At 32.5% G+C, this 20345-nt stretch overlaps 1 protein-coding gene across 48 annotated transcripts in view; it reads left to right on the plus strand.

The window, feature by feature from the left end:
- Window positions 1-20345, plus strand: part of LOC116173573 (longitudinals lacking protein, isoforms A/B/D/L) — a 291506-nt gene that overhangs the window by 20427 nt on the left and 250734 nt on the right. Inside the window, exons 5-6 of one of the 48 annotated variants that reach the window (XM_031491132.1) lie at window positions 19257-19438; window positions 19496-19543. The exons of 39 other annotated variants lie outside the window; for them this stretch is intronic. In XM_031491132.1, coding sequence (XP_031346992.1) covers window positions 19257-19438; window positions 19496-19528 — 215 coding nt within the window. In that variant the 3' untranslated portion in view covers window positions 19529-19543. Of the gene's footprint in view, window positions 1-2539; window positions 2950-6465; window positions 6693-7636; window positions 7899-10396; window positions 11453-13005; window positions 13671-15216; window positions 15780-19256; window positions 19544-20345 lie in introns of those variants that run through there. 8 more of the 48 variants (XM_031491122.1, XM_031491130.1, XM_031491151.1 and 5 more) reach the window with 8 other exon arrangements.

Raw genomic sequence — 20345 nt, forward strand, 5'->3', positions numbered from 1 at the left:
GTTTATATATATTATAATTATATTATATGAGCCCACTGTTTTTCCTGTTCTCTGCACTCCTGCACTCTCAAGTCCTATAACGTGTGTTCTTGTTGAGCCAGCTTCCTGAAAATCAATAGCGTTCTACCTTAATGTCCCAAGGACCCGTTGACCAACCATATATCAGGGTATTTTTAAAAAGTTAGAGGCGCACACGGGCGGACAAAAATTAAATGCTATAAAAATACATTTGAGGATCATACCGAACACAGACGAACACGCGGAGGACCAAAGGACGGACAACCATACAAAATTATAAAAGATTTGAGGAGCCTCAATAACGTTATATTTTAAATTCAAATACACAGTACATTTGAAACTACCTAATAGAAGTGGATTTTTACTTATTGTTAAAAACTAAAAAAATCGTATTACGGGTATTACAAATTTCTTTCTTCAAAATAAATACATTATTCAAATGTTATATAGGTATTAAGGCGTACGCATGTTACCACTTATTATTAGTATGTGCATGTTATGGATGCCTTAATGTTCGACATTCGAGAATGGGAACGCATTAAATACTAACGGGATGGCAAAATTGCATGAAAATTTGAAATTTCCATAGTTATTACCAGAGGGTAATTCTGTATGTCTTCCTAAAAATTATAGGTGACATTACAGTTGTAGGCTTTGTCTTAATACCTAATAGAATTCCGGGATGAATATTGTTTGAGTACAACATAAATAATTGTGTTTAAGAAGTCTGATAGCCAACATTACAACTTGCTATACTTGTCAGTTTACGTTATTTATTTTTTTAATTCTATTTTTTAGTTTGTGCTTTTACATAGCAATATTCACTAGAACTTAAGATGCATGCCAATGTGCTATGCAAACGGTCAGTTTTGCATATTATTAGGTATGTCTATTTGCTCAATTGTTTGTCTTCTGGCAGCTGGAAATGTTTTGGTTTGGTAGTATTTCATGATTGAAAACCGGAAAATTACTTGTAGCTCTAGTGCATGCTCGAACATTATTTATAATGTCTCAGAATTAATTGAAACATCTTTCGTATTGTGTAGGTTTGAGGTGGTGGATTTGAAATAATGTACACAACTTTTAATCTTGTTAATGACTTACAGATTGGTATTGTAATTTACCAATGAAAATTGAATTAAAGGAATGGCAGGGTTGGACATTGGAAGAATATTCATCTCAAACACCTACGAAAATTATTAGGAAATCGACGCCTGCAAGCAAGCGGATACGCGGCAATTTTAGTTGCACGTGCGGGAGAACTTACGTGAGAAAGGATTCCTTGCAACGTCATGTTACATACGAGTGTGGGAAAGATCCTCAATTTCAGTGCCCGTTCTGTCCACAAAAATGTAAACGCAAAGGTCATCAAATGCGGCATATTAGAAGACAACATAAGGATAAGATTCGTGTTTTAGAAGAGAACAATCCAGAAATCAAAAAGAATAAAGAGAACATCGATACAATTAAAAAATAAGATTGCCTAGTTCTCAAAAAATTTGCGTTGTTTTTTTATTATTACTATTAAATTATTCATGGCAATTGTGATTTTTTATATGTGTAATTAACTACCTACTTGGTAGTAAGTTTAAGGCTAGTACTGAATGTATATGGGGATGATTTTACGGTTCTTGGTAAGAAGATTGCCTTTTTATTTCCCTCAGACATCGTATATTTTTTGCCTATACTACTAAGGCTTAGTGTTTTTACCGGAATCAGTATGTATACCATTTACGATACTCAACTTTGTCATATATGTGTTTTGCGTGAGTTGGATAGCTATAATTGTACAAATATGAATTTTATTTTGTTTTTGGTTAGAAAACGAAATTTGTGGCAGTCGGAAATAAATTATTTAAACAACCTCTTATGTCAATCGTATGTTATTAAGTTTACCTATAACAACCAATTGAAGAAGACACCCGAACAAGTTCTTTAGTAGCGTAATAACGGCTAACGTTTGGTTGCAGTTATAATAAAAATGATGCTTTTAAATAGTCACTTGTGCCATATACATTAGGAACGAATTTTTTTGTCTGATTACTTACAGATATGTACATTTTTTTTTCTTGTATGCTACATATGTATATTTAGTCAATAAAGTACAATTATTATTATCATTAATCAATAACCGACACTATACGTACAGGACACGTTCTAAGATTAGATTGAGACTTTGGAACTGTTATGTTACAAATGTATACTTATATATAACCAAGGCTGTTTCAACTCCAAGCTTAGAAATTATGTAAGAACCCACTTTCTTTACGACAACTCGGTAATAATTTTAGACGAATAAAACTTTTGGCGATTGAGAAATTCGTGCGGAAATTTATGTTGTCAAACGGTGTGATTAAGCAATAATCACACGTGCTATAGTAGAAAAATAGTGCAGAATTTGTAATAATACCCTATCCAATAGACAGAAATACACGTCACATAAAGTATAAATTAACTTGTGTAAAATATTGCTTATCTTTTGTGATATTTAGTTGTTTATTGACACCAGTGTTTGTTTCAGCTCAAGATTTACGGGTATCTAAACCATGGGAAGCATGGTCACCCCATCTCTCACTCCCATTGTTTCTTATGCACGAAAATATGAAAAAGTCAATACTTGCCATGACAAATACTTCTCTTGATCTCAGCGTTACCTCAAAATCGTCAAAACACCAAAATCACCAAACTACAGATGTAAATGGTTTTGCGTGTAGCGTCTGTGGTCGTGTATATAAATTGAAAAGTTCATTGCGTAATCATCAAAAATGGGAGTGCGGAAAAGATCCTCAGTTTAAGTGTCCTTACTGTAGCTACAAAGCTAAGCAGAAAATGCATATGGCACGACATATGGAACGTATGCATAAGGAAATTGATTATTCGGCTGTAAAAAGTGAAGTTGAAACTACCGGTAATTAGCACGGTATTATAAAGTTTCCTGGATAACCTCAAAGCGTTATATTAAGTGTCAATGCTACTATTTCCATACTTGTGATAAATTTAGTGTGCGCACATAAGCTTGTCTGAAACTGTAAATGAAAAATGTTTGGTAGTACACTGAGGAGCGAAACCAGTTTCGGTGTAAAATGTGATGAAGGATTTTTTTCAGAAGATGTGTTCTAGAATACATTTTGTGATTAAAAGTACCTTCTGATTTAACCATCAGTTTACCTATAGCAGACATATCTAAAAGTTAACAAATTAAAAGGTGGCTATCAAATTACTTGTTAATGCGTTGCAGGATTTTTCACAAAAATTTCTTTACCATCGTTTCCTTACATTTTCGTTTATAAGTATTCTTAAAGTAAACATGCGCACATTATACTTTTAGTCTTTTAAGCAGCTTTATTAGAAAAGTACCACTTAAACAGTGTGCTACAGTTCCAATAAGCTCTATAGAGTGAAAAGTCCGATAGTGCCTCAGGTCTGCAGTTCCTTTAAGTAGGAAGTTTTGATGCCTTATATTACCTCGTTTGGCTTTGGGATTGTTTTTTCTAGCTTAAGGGTGGCCTCAAATAGTGTTTTTTTAGATATTATGTGAACTATAAAGTAGAATTACGCTAGAAAAACTTCCCGGTGGTAGAAATACGATATTATATCTACTTATATACATATCTAAAAATTACTTTCATATTGTTGATTTACCATATGGAATCCGTGACAATATGAAAAATTAGTGCCTTTTTAGGTTTTGAAAAGACCTTGACCTGTTTGCTTATGGTATGTATAATATTTGTTTATATTTTAACTGTTAGTGGATCTTGATTACAACAATCAGTACCACACAAAGTCACGTTTCTGTAAATTAGCGCTCGAAAAATATGGATTATTCTACACTTATACATGTAAACAAGTAGCTACGCGTATTTTATCGAAAAATGTATTTCCACAATTTTCAGCATTGATCATTGATGCTGCGATTTTTTTCACCACAGAAACAGCAAACAGTATTTTTTCTATTGACAGATCATCTATTGATTATAATAGGAAGTCATGATATTTCCTAGCTGGTTGTGAAATATGAAGCGTTAAATATTATAATTTGAGAAATTTTGTATCTGTGAAACGCATTTTTGTTTTTTTTTCAAAACTAGACAAAATGCAGCACGTAACGTATGATAAATGCTTTTGTTTTGTTTAATTTAAGTCGATAAGCTATTGCATTTAGAGTTTTATTTTAGTCCATTGATATATTGTTATATTTGCTGGGCTTAGCATGCGTTTGTCGGAGGACGCAACTTTATTTTTTAGATATCAAGGAGGGGTTAGTCTAAAGTTAATTCTAAGTTTGTGAGGTTGCAGTCCTTGTCTCGCGGCCGCCATCTTTAAAAAAGGCGTTTATCTGACAAACTGAAACTATTGGTCTCGTAAAAAATTGATTAAAACATTTTTTAATAAAAATAAAATTCTCTTCAACTTTCGTCCAGTAACTTTCAGTCGAATAACCACAAAAAAACAAAGTTATAAACGAAATTGATTAATATTTTGTAAAATATTCGGATTTGGTCGTTATAACATTTTTTTTGGTCATTTTACAAAAAAAAATTACAGACAATTTTTATAGAGGAGTATTCAAGGCATAATTTTCATTATAAACTTTTTCACTTATTCACATTATTCACTTATTAAGATTTTACAGCCAATCTATTCTACAAAACAGTTCGTAAACATTGTTCATCGACCTCATCATTTTTTGCTACAGCTCGGTCAAGTAAAATTTTGACTCCTTTCGCCTTCACAGTTCTGATTTTATGTTCGCCTAAAGGTTTTTTACAAATAAAACAATCACGCATGATGGAATAATACAAAAAGCACGCTTGAAAAAGTCTAAATGCTGATTAAAAATATATAATAAATATTATATATATATATAAATAAATATATCACCCGATTTTTTTTACATGCGGTCGATTATCGATGCATTTAAGACTTTGTTGGCAAGATGCGCTTCCTATTCGTCCACGAAAACAACGTTTCATATTCTTGATAATAGGCCTTAGTGGATTTGGATTTTTCTCCTATAAAGTTTTCATCTAATTTTGCAACCATCCATTGAATTGACGGTGTATTATCTTTTTCGACCGAAGTCATTTTATTTATATAATTGGTCTTACTGCTGCGCTCCGTGCCATTAAACTCGTTGCGCATGCTTTAAAGACTTGATTATACACTTGTCTCTTAATATACTATTTTGTGAGACCAATAGTTTTTCAGATAAACTGTAAAAGTTATTTTCATCTCTTTTTCCAAGATGGTGGCCGCGGGACAAGGCCTGCAACCCCACAAACTTGGATATAACTTTATAGACTAACCTTGATATCTCAAAATAATATGGCGTTCTCTGACAAATGCAACCCCAAATGTAACTGTTCAATGAACTATTTATTTTCTGGTTTCAGAAAGATGTCTTCAATAAAAGCCTCAAGAGGTGATTTAGCCATTATATAAGCTTATTTGAAGCTTTTTGTTTCATAAACGTTATAAATGAACATAGTTTCCAATGCATATACACGTACTTACTGACCCACTCACGCTATAAGTAGAATATTCCATATTTTTGCGAACTAAATTATTATTAAGAAGGGTTGATCATCTCGCTGTCTGTTTTAATGTGTCTAACGTCCGATTTTTAACCGGAGACACGAATGTCCAAATGTCCAGTGAGCTATACTTGTGAATTTGCAAATATTATATATATTTAAGCAAGGAATGCTTGTACTTTCTTCCTTTCACATGTGTAAAATTGTGAAATATATTTTTATATTGTTATCGCTTTTGATGATGTTAAATGCTCATATGTAGTAAAACTTTGTATGGTGAAGGGATGTCATAAAAAAGCTATTTCAAAATATCTGAAAATACTCATATGTAACTTTGTGATGTTATAAAGTGATTCTTACCCGTAAGTTATTATAAGGGGTGGGTTATGTGTTGGTTGGTTTTTAAAACAGTAAGTGAACTCCATTTTGGTTTATTGTAGTGCTTCAACTACTCTTCAAATGTTCAGGTGAAAAAAAACTAACACATGCTCCACCCTACATATCCAGTTCCTTTTTATATTTTATTGTGTACTAAATTTCATACAAACGTTCCTATACACATATATCATTACGCATACGATTTTTTAGAAACCTTGCTTAGTTTTATTATTAATAATTAGTAATAGTTGATAAGTAAGGCATTTTATATTTTTCCGCAATATATAGGCATGCGCTTATTTTTTATTGTTTGGTCGTAAAATTTTGTATCAAACTTTTTATTAATAAAAGAATTACCCTTATTAATTTAATATACTAATAGTTACACTTGAAATTTCTTTATATTAGAAGTGCAATTTGCAGTAAGTTATAATTTGTTTCAGAATGGTACTATGAACACCAAAAGAAAGTTTGGCATTTGAAAGGGAGATGAAAATACTGATTAGTTGAAAACTAAATGATTTTTTTTTAGAAATGGTCAACTTGAGATTCAATTGTGAAAATTGTTGGAAAAGTTACAAACACAAAGCTCATTTATTACGTCACAAAAAGTATGAATGTGGCAAAAAACCAACATTTCAGTGCCCACTTTGTGATTATACGTGTTATCGTAAGGATGTACTTCAACAACATCTTTTAACTAAAAGAAATCATCAAACATTTAACTGGAACTCGCAGAACTAAAGATGGATGGTATTATTTATTTTATTTCTATATTTCAAATAAACTTCCAGTTTGATTTGTAAATTTTAGATCAGAGTATTTATTGTATGAAATTAAAATCAATTGCCGAAATAAGATTTTTAATTTATTAAATTGCCTTTTATGTTGTGAATGGTTAAGGAAAGGATTCAGTTTTCAGCGCATTCGTTGATTTATTTAGCAACCGTTCTCAATAGTTTGTTATTCACATAGCTATAATAAAAAATATAAAAGGTTACAGTATAAAAAAGAACCAGTTGAAGCAATTAAATATTTGCTTGTGTGATGTATATGTTTAGAAATCGTACGGTCACAATACAAGACAGTTTCAAATGGTCTTAAGTTCTCTTCAATTATTTTGAAATTTGTACAAGACTAATATTTTTTTTGCTTTTATAGTGTGCACGATTTACCTATAGCACAGATTTTGTGGTTAATCTGTGGCTATAGGTTTAGGTAATTCCTTTGTCTGAAATTATTGAACTAAACAGTTTTGTGATCCTCTACGGTTATTACTAATTATTGCAGACTGTTCAAATATGCAGTATCGCATCAGTTTTATGTTGAAGAGGACATTTATACAAACAAAAGTAAAGAATAAAAGAATTTTCACAGAATGCAGTAGGGTTGCAATTAAATTGGTTAAACGCACTCGCATATTTTCAGGTAAGAGTAAATAAAAGGTCTGTGTGTGCAGTGCACACACTTACCTTTCAAATCGACGCGATGGCTATATTTACTTCAATGGAAGTATCTGCAGTCAAAATTCTTTGAAATATTTTAACAGCAACTTTGAAATTCGCCTGCGTAGACGCATACACGTTTTCTTATGTAACTAACCCATGTAGTACTTTTTTTCTGTTTTGTTAGTTGCAATTTACTCGGATTTACATACAGTTTTTTTTAACTGTTTTATCTAAATTCATTAAAATATTTTTCAGGTTTCGTTTGTGGAGCTTGCAATAAATCTTACAAGTATAAGTCTACTTTAAATCGACATACGCAGTACGAATGTGGGAAAGCGGGTTGCTTTAAGTGTCCTTATTGTACTCATGTGACTAAACAAAAACATTGCCTAAAGATTCATATAGTCAATCGCCACATGGATAAAAAGCAGGAGTTCAAACATTATTTATATCAGCGTAATTAACTCAGTGTTTTAATATGGTTATAGATTGTACATACCGTGTGTCCCAGGGAGAACGCACCATAGGGAAACCGAATTAATGTCAGGATCCACGTGGCTTTTGATATGTATTTTGAAGTTAGCGTTCAACGTACGTTATTGCGCTTGCCTGATTCTAGAAAGAGATTGGAGTAGTACATTAAACGCTAATTTCACAGGTCACGTGGATCCTTCGCGTAAAAATACATTGTCGTTTCCCTATATGGTTCGTTCTACCTGGGCCACACTGTACCTATATGCCTTCTACGATTGTTTACAAAGTAAGCTGCCTGTAGTTCAAAAGCTTCGAATTTGTATCGGATTAAATATAACATAAACCTTATTTATTTATTCCTTACAATTATTTATCTGTCTCCAGTATCCACGTCATGATCCAGAAGTAAACTACCGCTGGTGATGAAGCAGGCCATGCAAGAGTAATGAAATTTCTAAGTGGCTTTGAGCAATTGTACGTTAGTGTAGGGTGAAAGCTAATTCAAATGTTTACTGCCATATAACGGCCGGAAAGCACCACTGTACAATTCGCAGTTCTCACGAGTTTTAAGTTTTGTAATGATGATCACAATATATACAGGATGTCTGATGAACTGAGCTTATAGTATACACGGTGTCCATTTTTCGAGTGCCACTATGGGAATCTCGCTTAGCTTAAGAGATAGAAAGTTGGTTAAATGGGGGCAAAGTTGAGAATTTCCGTGCTGAATAACAATCTGAAAAGAAATTTAAAATATCATCAATAGTTTTGAAAATATCGCAAAAAACGAAACTTTCTGATTTTCGTTTTCAATTTTTTCATGGTAAACTAATCGTATTTGAAATTTCTATAATTAACACATTATTGAGACACTTTTTAATGGAGATTTCGAATATGGCATCTCTTTTTTAATAGCTTTAAAGATGACTGAGAAACGTGGCAACTTTAGTTTTTCTTATGGTCGCCATTTTGAATTTTGACATTTTGAGATTACGTCTTTTTTTTCTCTTTACAACGATATACCACACATGGAGGTTCAGTATCACATTATTCCTAAAAAAACAATTTTTAATTTTTTGGGAAAAGTGCTTTGCAAAAACAAGGCGTTATTTTATTGTGAACAAAAGTTTGACAGCTTGCTCCATCTGTCTGGTTGCAGGGTTGGCAGGGAACTACTTGTGTTAAGAAAATGCTATTTTCATCTGTACAGAATTGAACCTTCGTTTTGCAAGAAAATTATAATTCAAATTAGAACAAAATACATAAGAATAAGTAATATTTTCGGAATAAAACTAGCACAAAATTCGTAACTTTGTCCTCATTTAACAAAATTTCTATCTCTTAAGATAAGCGAGATCCCCATAGTGGCACTCGAAAAATGGACACCGTGTAGTATATGGGAAACTAATATGTGACTAGATTTTTCAAAAATTGTACATAAGGGTTGTTCAATAATACTGTTTCATCTAAAATGTTTTTAGTTCTATACGACGACTTCTGGTATCATTATCATATTTCTTATAACAGCTTTTCATCTACGAGGTCTTTTCGGCAATAGAGTATTACAGCGTTGAAAGTTGCACCTTTACACAAGACAAGTTGATGTGATTATTTCCACATGAGACGCAACCGAGTTGTATATTTTGTGTAGGTTTGTACAATTTTTTGCCTGACAGAATTAGTGTTATACGAATCGTCCGCTCTCGCGTATCTTATTTTCTTATGCGACATCGATACTATATTTGAATAATTTTTAGAAGGACGTCAAAAATCCTACAAATGCATTAACTGCAGTAGGAGTTATACATGGCTGCATGGCCTAAGTCAACATCAAAAATATGAATGTCAGAAAGAACCACAGTTCTTATGTACAGCAGGTGGTTGCTACTACAAAACAAAAAGGAAGGGATCTTTGAAGGCACATATGCTGCGAATACACTTCAAGCAACCAAAGGAAGAAATACACACGCTTTTTAATGATATCGGTAATCTATCTCAAGTTGGTGGCAATTCACGTAACAGTTTTACCACAGTATCACCCTACGGACAAGAGTAAGCTCTAGTACTATGTGTGCTTCCACGTACATATATACCTACTCACTTCTTCGTCATTAGCATTACAAATGTTGTAAATATCTAAAATAAACGTCTGCTTCGTTTGATACTCTGTGAGCGTAATAAATTCCCATATTGATTTTCAGGTGTTACATAAATATAAGAATTAAGGTTATGACTACAATTGCATATTAAAAACCCGTCACTGGTGTTTTACATCAGGGCGTTGAAGAAGTAAATGTGTTTACAGAGTATTTCGTTTGATGTAACTGTAGCAGGTAGTGCATGACTGATTTGTTTATGTTTGCTATAGTTGCACGTTTACAAAATGCTAGTTATCATAAAGAATTGTACCCATTATTTAAATATGAACTGGACCAAGAAGGTAATTATTAAAGAGCTAAGAAACGTAATATATGATGCCCATTCAATATTGAATATTATTTCTTGTCTTGACTACAGTAAAAATAATGTTTATTTGTGTAGTGGGTAAAATGCGATGTCGTCTGTCAACAAATTGGGAAGAAGATGAATTGGGAGATTATTTTCCGTGCGAAAATTGCGGTAAAGTGTACAAGCATCGTGGAAATATGCGTCGACATATGGCATATGAGTGCGGCAAACAAGCACTTTTTACTTGTAAGTACTGCGCCCGTAAATTTCATCAACTATCTAATTTAAAAAGGCACTGTGAGACTCAGCACAAGAATGGTGACAAAAAATGTGCCTTTCCAAATTTTGCTTTCAAAATTTCATAGTTGGATTACTATCGCATGTAATTTCGTAAGTTTGGCGATGCTCTCTACCTAAGTTTCATTTTGGTTCATTTATTTTTCTGAGCGTACTCCATTACATCATTATGCTTTGTTGAATATTGATTTTATTGTGTTAAATTATCACTATAAACTTGTAAAACTGTCATGTTTGTGGAACAATGCGTGCTATTTAAGATATATTTTAAGCACCACCTGTTTAGTTAAAATTATAGACGATGGAATGGTTTACTAACTGTTTGTGTGACGAACTTTAATCGTGTTAAAAGAAAGTTGGATAACCTAATTCTAATTTGGCTAGCTGATTGTCCGGAAGTATTCATTAATCATTTAGGGTGATAGTTAATTAACATGCATTCATGTATTCATATATAGTAATCCTCCAAATTATGTGTTGTAGACCACAATTTAAGTTTGAGCAATCGTCCTATAGTGAAATTCTTTCATATTATTCAATGCTTCCGATCTCCTAAGATTTTTACGACTGCATGCAAATTTATAGTCCATAATAATATTGGATTTGGAGAACGGTTGCTTTATAAATGATGTATACTATAACTTTATATGTAGGTTAAGTAGTGCTATAGTATATGTGTTGCTTATGATGAATTTTCCTCGTACACCGGTAAGAAAAGAAGACGTAGCCTAAAGATGATCAACTGTTCATAGTTACCATGTCTTTGACGTAAAACTAGATTAAATTGTTTTGTAGCTAGAAATAAGTGGAGCTTTGTGTTTTGCAAATATTCAAATAAATGTGATTTTGAAATGCGTTTTTCACTGCGTTTAGTGGTATGTCGCTTGTTGCAATAGGTTTGTATTGATTAATTATCGCATATTAAAACCCTATTTTTTAGGAAATGAGATTTTTGTTTGTCCTCGGTGTGGCAATACTTATAAAGCAATAGGATCTTTAAAAAGACACATTAAATACGATTGTGGACGTGTTGCGAAACCAGTTATCACCGGATATACTGTTTCACCATCGGGTTACGTCTGTCGAGGTTGTCAGAGGGTGTACAAAACATTTAGTTCGTTAAAAAGACATCTCAAGTTTGAGTGCGGAAAAACTGCGAATATCGAATGTCCCATTCGTGAATGTAGTTATAGAGCTAAAATCAATTGTAGAATGTTGCAACATGTTAGGATGGTTCATAAAATTGACTGTTAAATCAATATAGCAAAAAATTGTTTCTATTTAAATATACATTATATATAGTTTGTAATATAAAAAAATGTGTTTTTTTTCAATGGTGGCTAGTTCATAACATAGTTCTAATAGATGATAACCCAAAAAATAATCGATATCGAAAATCATCAAATGTAAAATAGACATTCTATTTGTGTCTTTTTGTGGTGTATCAAATTTACAGGTTCAATCAATCTCGAAACTATGATTCGCTATTTCTTTGCAATACAAAATCGGATTGTCGGATTGAGTTGCTTTAGGTATTTTAAAAACGTGAAATTTTTTCTATATGCGGCAATTTGATTGATTGATAAGTTCCTTTCTAAAGCAGCTTAATAAAATTAAAAAAAATACGTATTTTCTCATCATGCATAAGCGATAAATCAAATATTATTTTATTGAGTAATTTTCCGATGAAATTCGACGAACCTATAGTGAACCACCGGCTGGTGCGACCCGTTACTAACGACATCCACGATTCTAGAGACAAAGTTGGCACAACTGCTATATCAGAGGGACGTATTACTATCATAACTATATTGCATTTTGTTTTGTAGTTGCTGTACTTTAGAGATGCCTATCCGTAGATGCATGTTTTAAATGTGAAACAAGCACCCGCTAATTCTTCAATATCATTTTAGATTTTGTGAAACCACATAAATGCTCTAACTGTACTAGGGCTTATATGCACAAGTCGACACTCTATCGCCATATCAAATATGAATGCGATGGAATAGCCAGGTTTGGCTGTCCCATCTGTGATAAAGCATACACCCAAAGCAATTCGCTCAAACAACACATTCGTGCGATGCATTCTGAATTGGTTTTATAATTACATTTTTTTGTTCATCTGTCGACATTTATGTCTAGTTGTTCACGCTTATAAATATGTTATCTATTTTTAAACAATAAAAAATTTTTCTAATTATTGAAATTGTGATTTTGTCTCCTCTTTAAAATATGGTGTCGCTTTTTAGTTACATACTACGTTTATTTCTTCTATACTAACATTTTCCCCTCATTTGTACATAGGCATATTTAATAATAAATAACTCTTTATGTACATATAATTACGCATTATGTTTTGCACGTATGGTCGGTTTAATTACAAGAATATCTAATTGTGATTTCAGAATTTTTGATATTGGACTCTATAATACCTCCCGAAGAAAATGAAGTATTACTATCCCTTCTGCATAAGTCACCGCCCAGACAAAAGAACCCTGGTCGTAAAGCCATGCGCAAATATAATGTAGAAGGTGAACGATCGTCGATACGTCCCGGATATAGTAGCGATTCCCAATTTGTTTGTCGTCATTGTGGTAAAAGATATCGCTGGAAATCAACAATGCGAAGACATGAACAAGTGGAGTGCGGTGGAAAAGAACCTCGGTATCGCTGTCCTATATGCCCTTATAGGGCGAAGCAAAAAGGGAATTTGGGTGTGCATTATCGCAAACACCATCTGTAGTGCCTTTAACGTAACATTTAATGATGAAATAATTTCTTCCCAATCTTCGCAGAAGGGGACAACAAATTCATATATATCTTAAATGCACCGGACGTCGCCTCTGGGAAGATCAGGGCGAATACACCAAATGTCTTCTTGTTATCGATTTTTATGAATTTTATATTAGTATACAATTAACCGTCCATATATTAGAGTGCAATTTTTATACATTGTTTATGAGGTCATGTAAGTGGTGGATTGTTATATAATATTTTGTTATGAACACTGGGATAGTATATATGAAACTGTTTTCTAAATAAATTTTTCTAGGGTTTTATATGTATCCAATTTTCTTGTGTATGTACGGAGATCAAAGCAAATATTAATCGTTATGTAACGAACTATCTTCTGACTCTTTTTATTTTTAGAGACTGCAGAAATAAAGCATTATTTACTTCCTGCAAGAGGGCTAGTGCGATTTCAATGCAGTAGATGTTCAAAAAATTACAAAAATAAAACTAGTTTGAGGCGTCATTTGAAATTAGAGTGCGGTGTACCACCCCAGTTTCCATGCTCTCTGTGTAATCATCGATCTAAAAGAAATCATGATTTAACTGTACACTTTCGTGCAAAGCACAGTGATACAAAACCGATTTTCAATTATTGAACATGTATATTTAAAATTAAAGTGATATCTAGCACCATTTACTTTATTGTAACTATAGAATTATCTGGTATCTATCGCTTTAATTAAACTTGAGAGCTTTTAATTTAATTTTGATTTATGTCTAGACTATCTTGCCAAACCGTCAACGCAATTTCAACTCCTTAAAGAAGTCATAACGGATAGCTATATTGAGGATTGCTCTTCACCTGTCACGATTAAAGTTGATCCAGGTATATCTAGTGAGCTTAGCAATTTCATTGACTTCGTTTGCCTGTAGACACTATGTCCATACTGTTATACATCAAAGAACAGAATAATCGAATTTTGTCTATCTTAACAAAACGATTTACGGCGGTCTCTATTTCCCAACTCCCCGATGATCTACCTATTGAGTTTCCATTACAAAGCATTAACGAAATTTTAATACTGGAAAATTATCTGAATAACGAACATTCAATAACGTCTTTGGTAAGTTATACTAACAGCTATGGCCATGTATCTATCTAAATAAACGAAAAAACATTTCATTTTAGTGTACTTATTTCTCAACTTTGGGAGGAAGAGATGCCATATCCTGTACAAACAACATTCTCAAAAGAATGCTCAGTAATACGGTGGCTCAAGAATTTAGTTTCTACGGTTCAAGGAAGCCTAAAAAAGCATTCTCAACTTTAAAACTTAAATATCTTACAGTTCGTAAGTTTTTCTAAGAGTACATTCTGTAGATTTTTATATATTCGTATCTTAGGAGCAGTACAATTAACGTGTTCGATGGCAACCGAAAACGAAATTTGCGGATACATAAAAACATGGCTTAAGCACGCGCCTCAACGTTTGTCTAATGAATTAAAACTAAAGAACAAGTCAAATTAATTTTATTACGTTGTTTCTTATATAACTGAGATTTTTTGTCAGCTTGTAAGTTGCATTAATACATAAGTACCTAAAGTGTGTTGTCGTTTTGCAAATGATTTGTTACTTCTTTCGATCATCCATGAGAGCGTTGAGTGAAAATTATTCAATGATGAAAGTGATTCCATTAATGTTGGTTTTATAATTCTCGCAACGAGAGATTTTCCCCTACGTCATTATTTGGTGCGCATCTCGCATATTTACACTCTCTCTCACAATGGTACGCAACCCTATATAACCGACCTTATTAAGATCTAATGACGCAGGTCTAAACACTTCTAGCAAAGATTGTATGTTAATTGTTTTGTTTTGTAGGTGACAAGATGAACTACGTGTGCAAAACTTGTGGAAAAGTGTACAACAACAAAGGCACACTTGCGAGACATGCAACTTACGAATGCATGCAACAAAAACGATTTCATTGTACCTATTGTAGTCATAAATGTAACAGAAAGGATAATTTCAGACGGCATCTCGTAATTAAACATGGAAAAATTTTATTTTACTCATAATGGGTTGTGGTGCGGGTTTAAGAATAATATATAATTTATTTAATACTGTAACATACTCTTAAATAATTCAAAGTAGAGATTGTAGATTCAATTTTTACCATTCAATTATATTTTTAATGAAATTTTATTCTAGGAGTACGTACTTTTGTCTATACTAGAGATCAAAATGGGCGATTCGTTTGTATACAATGTGGTTTATCCTATAAACAAAAGGGCCACCTTTCGAGGCATATAAAATACGAATGCGGAGTGGAGCCAAAGTTTCGTTGTAACTTTTGCAGTCGAAGATTTAAGCATAAAAACAGTTTACAACTACATACTCGTTTACAACATCAACCGTTTGCTTTTTAGCGCTTTGTTTATTTGCTTTTTGTGATTTTTTTATACACTCATTTGAATTATTTACTTTTTTAAGGTTTATTATCATGTTACGTTTGTCAAACGACGTTCCGTTGGTGCCTTATTTCTGTAGCATAACTTACTCTGTACTATATAATCTCACGCGAGGTGATTATGTTAGATTAATGATTGAGAAATTAGTTCTAAAAAAACTCAGCTGATTTACGCTTCCTATGTTATTAATTGTTAAGTAAATACGGAGTGAACCTCTGGAAATGTCTATATATTTTTCATAATTCAAAAATGAGTGGATATGGATTGATACTTTTTGTGTTGTTGTCTGTTACATTGGGTCATACGTTATGCAGAAGGAATTAGTAAGTAGCAGCTCTTATTATATCATACGCGCATTTTCGTTAATCATTGTCTCAAGTATGTGTATTTCCAATTTTTGATTGACTATCTATAAGGAGAAAATACATACTTCAAGTTTCGGTACAATGTGCTGTTAATTTAAAAATAGGCATGGACATGCTCCAGATCTAACTTCGACGAGCTGTTACACATAAATTGGAAAAGCCCTTCAGACTGCCGTAACATTCAGACAACTTCACAATTAACGATTCATTTCTTTGAAATACTCTCCACACGGATACGTTTAAGTTAGTTAAGTTATATCGTATTACCTATTGTTTTAGACCCAATTTAATAGTAGCGTGTATCCTTTTTTTATTATTAGTAATATTTTAATGTTTTTTTAATACTTCGTTGAGTATGATCTGATTACGCATTTTTATATAGCGGACTTTATGGTGGCTATATTATATGTAAGAACTTTTATACGACAATAAACATATTTTTAAATTTTTAATCATGTTTTTTTTTGTTTTAAATAGATTTTACTTAATAGTCTTCGAGTTTTCTTGCCTTAACGTACGTTCCGTTACTTCTTTTATTATAATTTTACAAAAATATTTTGCCTTGGTGACTGGAATCTATTAACTTGTCTGGAAGAGGCGCATGTAAGATCAAGCGTTCAGATAATGGCAATTTTTTTCTTATTTTACTTGATGTTTGATTCTTTAAATTACAGGTACAGATCTCGAAAAGGCATATACGTGTTTGGTGTGCAATAAGAAGTATAAATATAAAACATCTTTACAACGTCATGAAAAGTACGAATGTGGAAAGGATCCCAAATATAAATGCACTTTATGTAATCACCGGACAAAGCACAAAAGTAACTTATTAGCTCATTTTAGTACACATAAAGAATATCTGGAGATTGTAAAGTTTCGATGAATCATCGGATTTACTTGATAAAGTATGTTCATGTATTGATAATTAGAATAAACTCGCTTGAAGTATACATTTATTCCTTTTTAGTAACTTGTTACGAGGTGTCATCATTTACATGTTCTTTAAACTAAAATAATTATTTTTTAGATCTGCTGTTCCAGGAACATCGTCACATGTGCCAAATATGTAGGAAAATCTATCGTCATCGTTCTTCCCTTTGGAAACATCAAAAGTATGAATGCGGAAAATGTCCAACTTTTTTTTGTATTGTAAGTGGTTGCGCTTATAAAGCGAAACGAAAGGACAATTTGAAAAAACATTACTTGAAATATCATTTGCATTCAAAGTAATTTAAATCGCTGTACCCGTTGTAGCTAATTGTACGATAACTTAAAACTATATACCAAAATATAGGTCTAGAAATGTAGTCGAATTAGTAACCTACTTCTTTGATGTTTGGAAAAATCATTTCATTATTAGGTACATCATAATCATAATTGAATGAATCATTCTTTTCAGATAGCCAACAATTGTATGGTGTCGTAGCTAGAGAGACTACAGAAGACATTTCTCGGCATCGATAACGGCGTTATGAATATTTGATATACCTAGCATATTGATATGCTATTCCTTCATTAATAGATGTTTTAGTTTTATAATTAACACACTAATAATTGACTCTACTCCGTGGTTTACAGAGAAAATATTGAGAGTCTAAATTTTTAATGTAAATACTTCGAATTTCAAGTTTTTGCTACTTAACATCATTTAAGATCATATGTGATCATTACCAACAACTGCAAGAAATTTATTTAAAAAAAATAAAACTTTAACAAAACGAACACTCTTCTACAGGTGGTTTCGTCAGAAAGTAACATGTTATAGCAAAATTATGTATTTTATACTGAACCGAGTACTTGTTATTCTCTGTTTATTGCAGTAAAATACATTAACCTATAGGTAATAAGTGATGAGAACGTTTTATACCCATCGCTTCAGCTATATTTAGCAATTTATTATTGTCAAACTCAAACAACTAAACCATCGATGTGGAGTTTTACGAGTCGATGCTAACTGGGACGTGTTACTTAAAAACAATGGTCTCGCTTTTGATCATCTTTTGATGTTATACGACGACAGTATGCCACTTTATTTAGCCCAGCGTATCTAGAACGCATTTGAGGAGGTAATGTGGCACCATACCCTTTCACCATGTCTATTATTATTATTACACCATGAAATAATCTCCAGGCACTCATCTTTAGAGGGCGAGTCGACTCTACGTATAAGTCTGGTATTTTCCGATTTGTATATTCTAAAAATATTTATTAAAAGTAGAAAGCTCGTGTAACGCTTGCTGAAGTGCATGGGTGGTGCGGTTATTACCTACTGTCTAGTAATTTGACATTTCATTTCACTTCTGTAGTATCAAATTGACATTCCAGTACGTTACCTGTCTGTTGTTTTAATACTACCAAGATTTATTTTAGAATTCGTCCTGTTAGAAAAAATAACACAATCCATTGATCTGTTAGAAAAGCCAAAACGTGCAAGAAATAATTTAGGGATTGACTCGGGTCACGCTTGTCCGGAATGTGGCCGAATTTATAAATTGAAGAGCTCTCTACGAAATCATACGAAATGGGAATGCGGTAAAGAACCGCGTTTCAAATGTCCCTATTGCGACTATAAGGCTAAACAAAAAATGCACCTCGTTCGGCATCTTGATCGTCTACACAAAGAAATTGATTACGCCATTTTATCTGAGATGGATATTACCTTCGAGACTGACGACGTATTTTAATTTTTGATTTTTGTTTTACACTACCAATTAATTATAGCCTTAAATTATGTATTTTGCTACTGAGTTTTTTTTATAGTAAATTTTTAAGTTTGTTTTTAAGCATACATGACGTGTTTGTATATACGTTACCATTATATCTTACCATAATTCGAATCCATTAATCTAATTATTGTATTATAAAGATTGCCGAATATTAGCTATTAAAGATGGGAGTCACAAATCTGCATGCAATCACTCAAATGTAATATTTTTTAACTCTCAGCTTTTAAATGAACTGTAAGCTTTTTATTTTGTATAATACATACTCACAAGTTCTTAGGTGTAGTTTAATTTTCTTATCCATGCTGTCGCATGACTGACTCATATTTCCAGATGTGAAATTTATCTTTAATCTATTTTAGGATTTCCATTTTCCTGTAACGTGTGCTCAAAAAGGTACAAAACGAGGGGTTCTTTGAAACGCCATCAAATCCTTGAATGCGGGATTGGCCCGCAATATCAGTGTCCATATTGTCCTAAGAAGTGTAGGCAGAAGGTTCATTTACGTTCACATATGTGTCGCATACATAGTACAGTGCTTGCTGTAAGTCACGAATTTTTGTGGTTGCTTGTATTTATTTTCATTATATTTATTGCCTAGGAATTTAACAAACGTCATACCGATACAACATAGCCGATTTGAAATCGAAGTAACTGGAATTAAGAATGAAATAAGTCCGACTGTAATGCAAATATGTACCTATAAAATGCTAATATTAAATATATATTGGCAACATATCCGACGATTTTTTTCACTGTATTAAGGACCCGATTTTTTAAGAAATAACATTTGTTCAAGACGCAAGGATGTTTATGAATTTATATTTCAAATGGTTGTCTTGATTTACAAAAAAAAACTTGTTAGGAATAATAATACAAACATGTTGACTAGCTACAGTGACGTCATTGACTTTGAATGCAGAGATTAGGTTAAATAATTGCTTTTGGTGTTACGAAGACAATTAGCTTTTTTTGTACAAAAAATGCCTTCGTTATTCTAAATACTATAGAAATCTTCACTTAGCATGCGTAAAAGTGGCAACATTGTTAATTAAGAAAATTGGAGTCGGTCGGACCCAGACTGTTGAGGGTTTCTGCTTCTATTCCGAATGGGTAAACCGAAGGTGTGAAAGTGTGTTGAATTGAGAAAGTGGTTCCGACTTAAACGCCGCCAAGAATAAATATACTAACAGTAAAAAGGTTTTCACCCTAAAGCGAGCAATATTAGTGCATTTTCTATTTAATGATCGGTACTTTTCAAAAGGTCATAGCTATGTGCACTATGTTTTTCTTTAGTAGAAGCATCTATGATTAAAATTTCAAAGAAATGCATAAGTAAGAAAGTTGGCATTGCGCAATCGACGTATGCGCACATCTTATTTTTTACAATATGCGATATCTTTGCCTTTACTAGAAGTTGAAAAAAATGCATACAGGGTGGCAATTTGAAA

The sequence above is a fragment of the Photinus pyralis genome, unplaced genomic scaffold (genome assembly GCF_008802855.1).
Source record: "Photinus pyralis isolate 1611_PpyrPB1 unplaced genomic scaffold, Ppyr1.3 Ppyr1.4_LG6, whole genome shotgun sequence".
Taxonomy (NCBI): Eukaryota; Metazoa; Arthropoda; class Insecta; order Coleoptera; family Lampyridae; genus Photinus; species Photinus pyralis.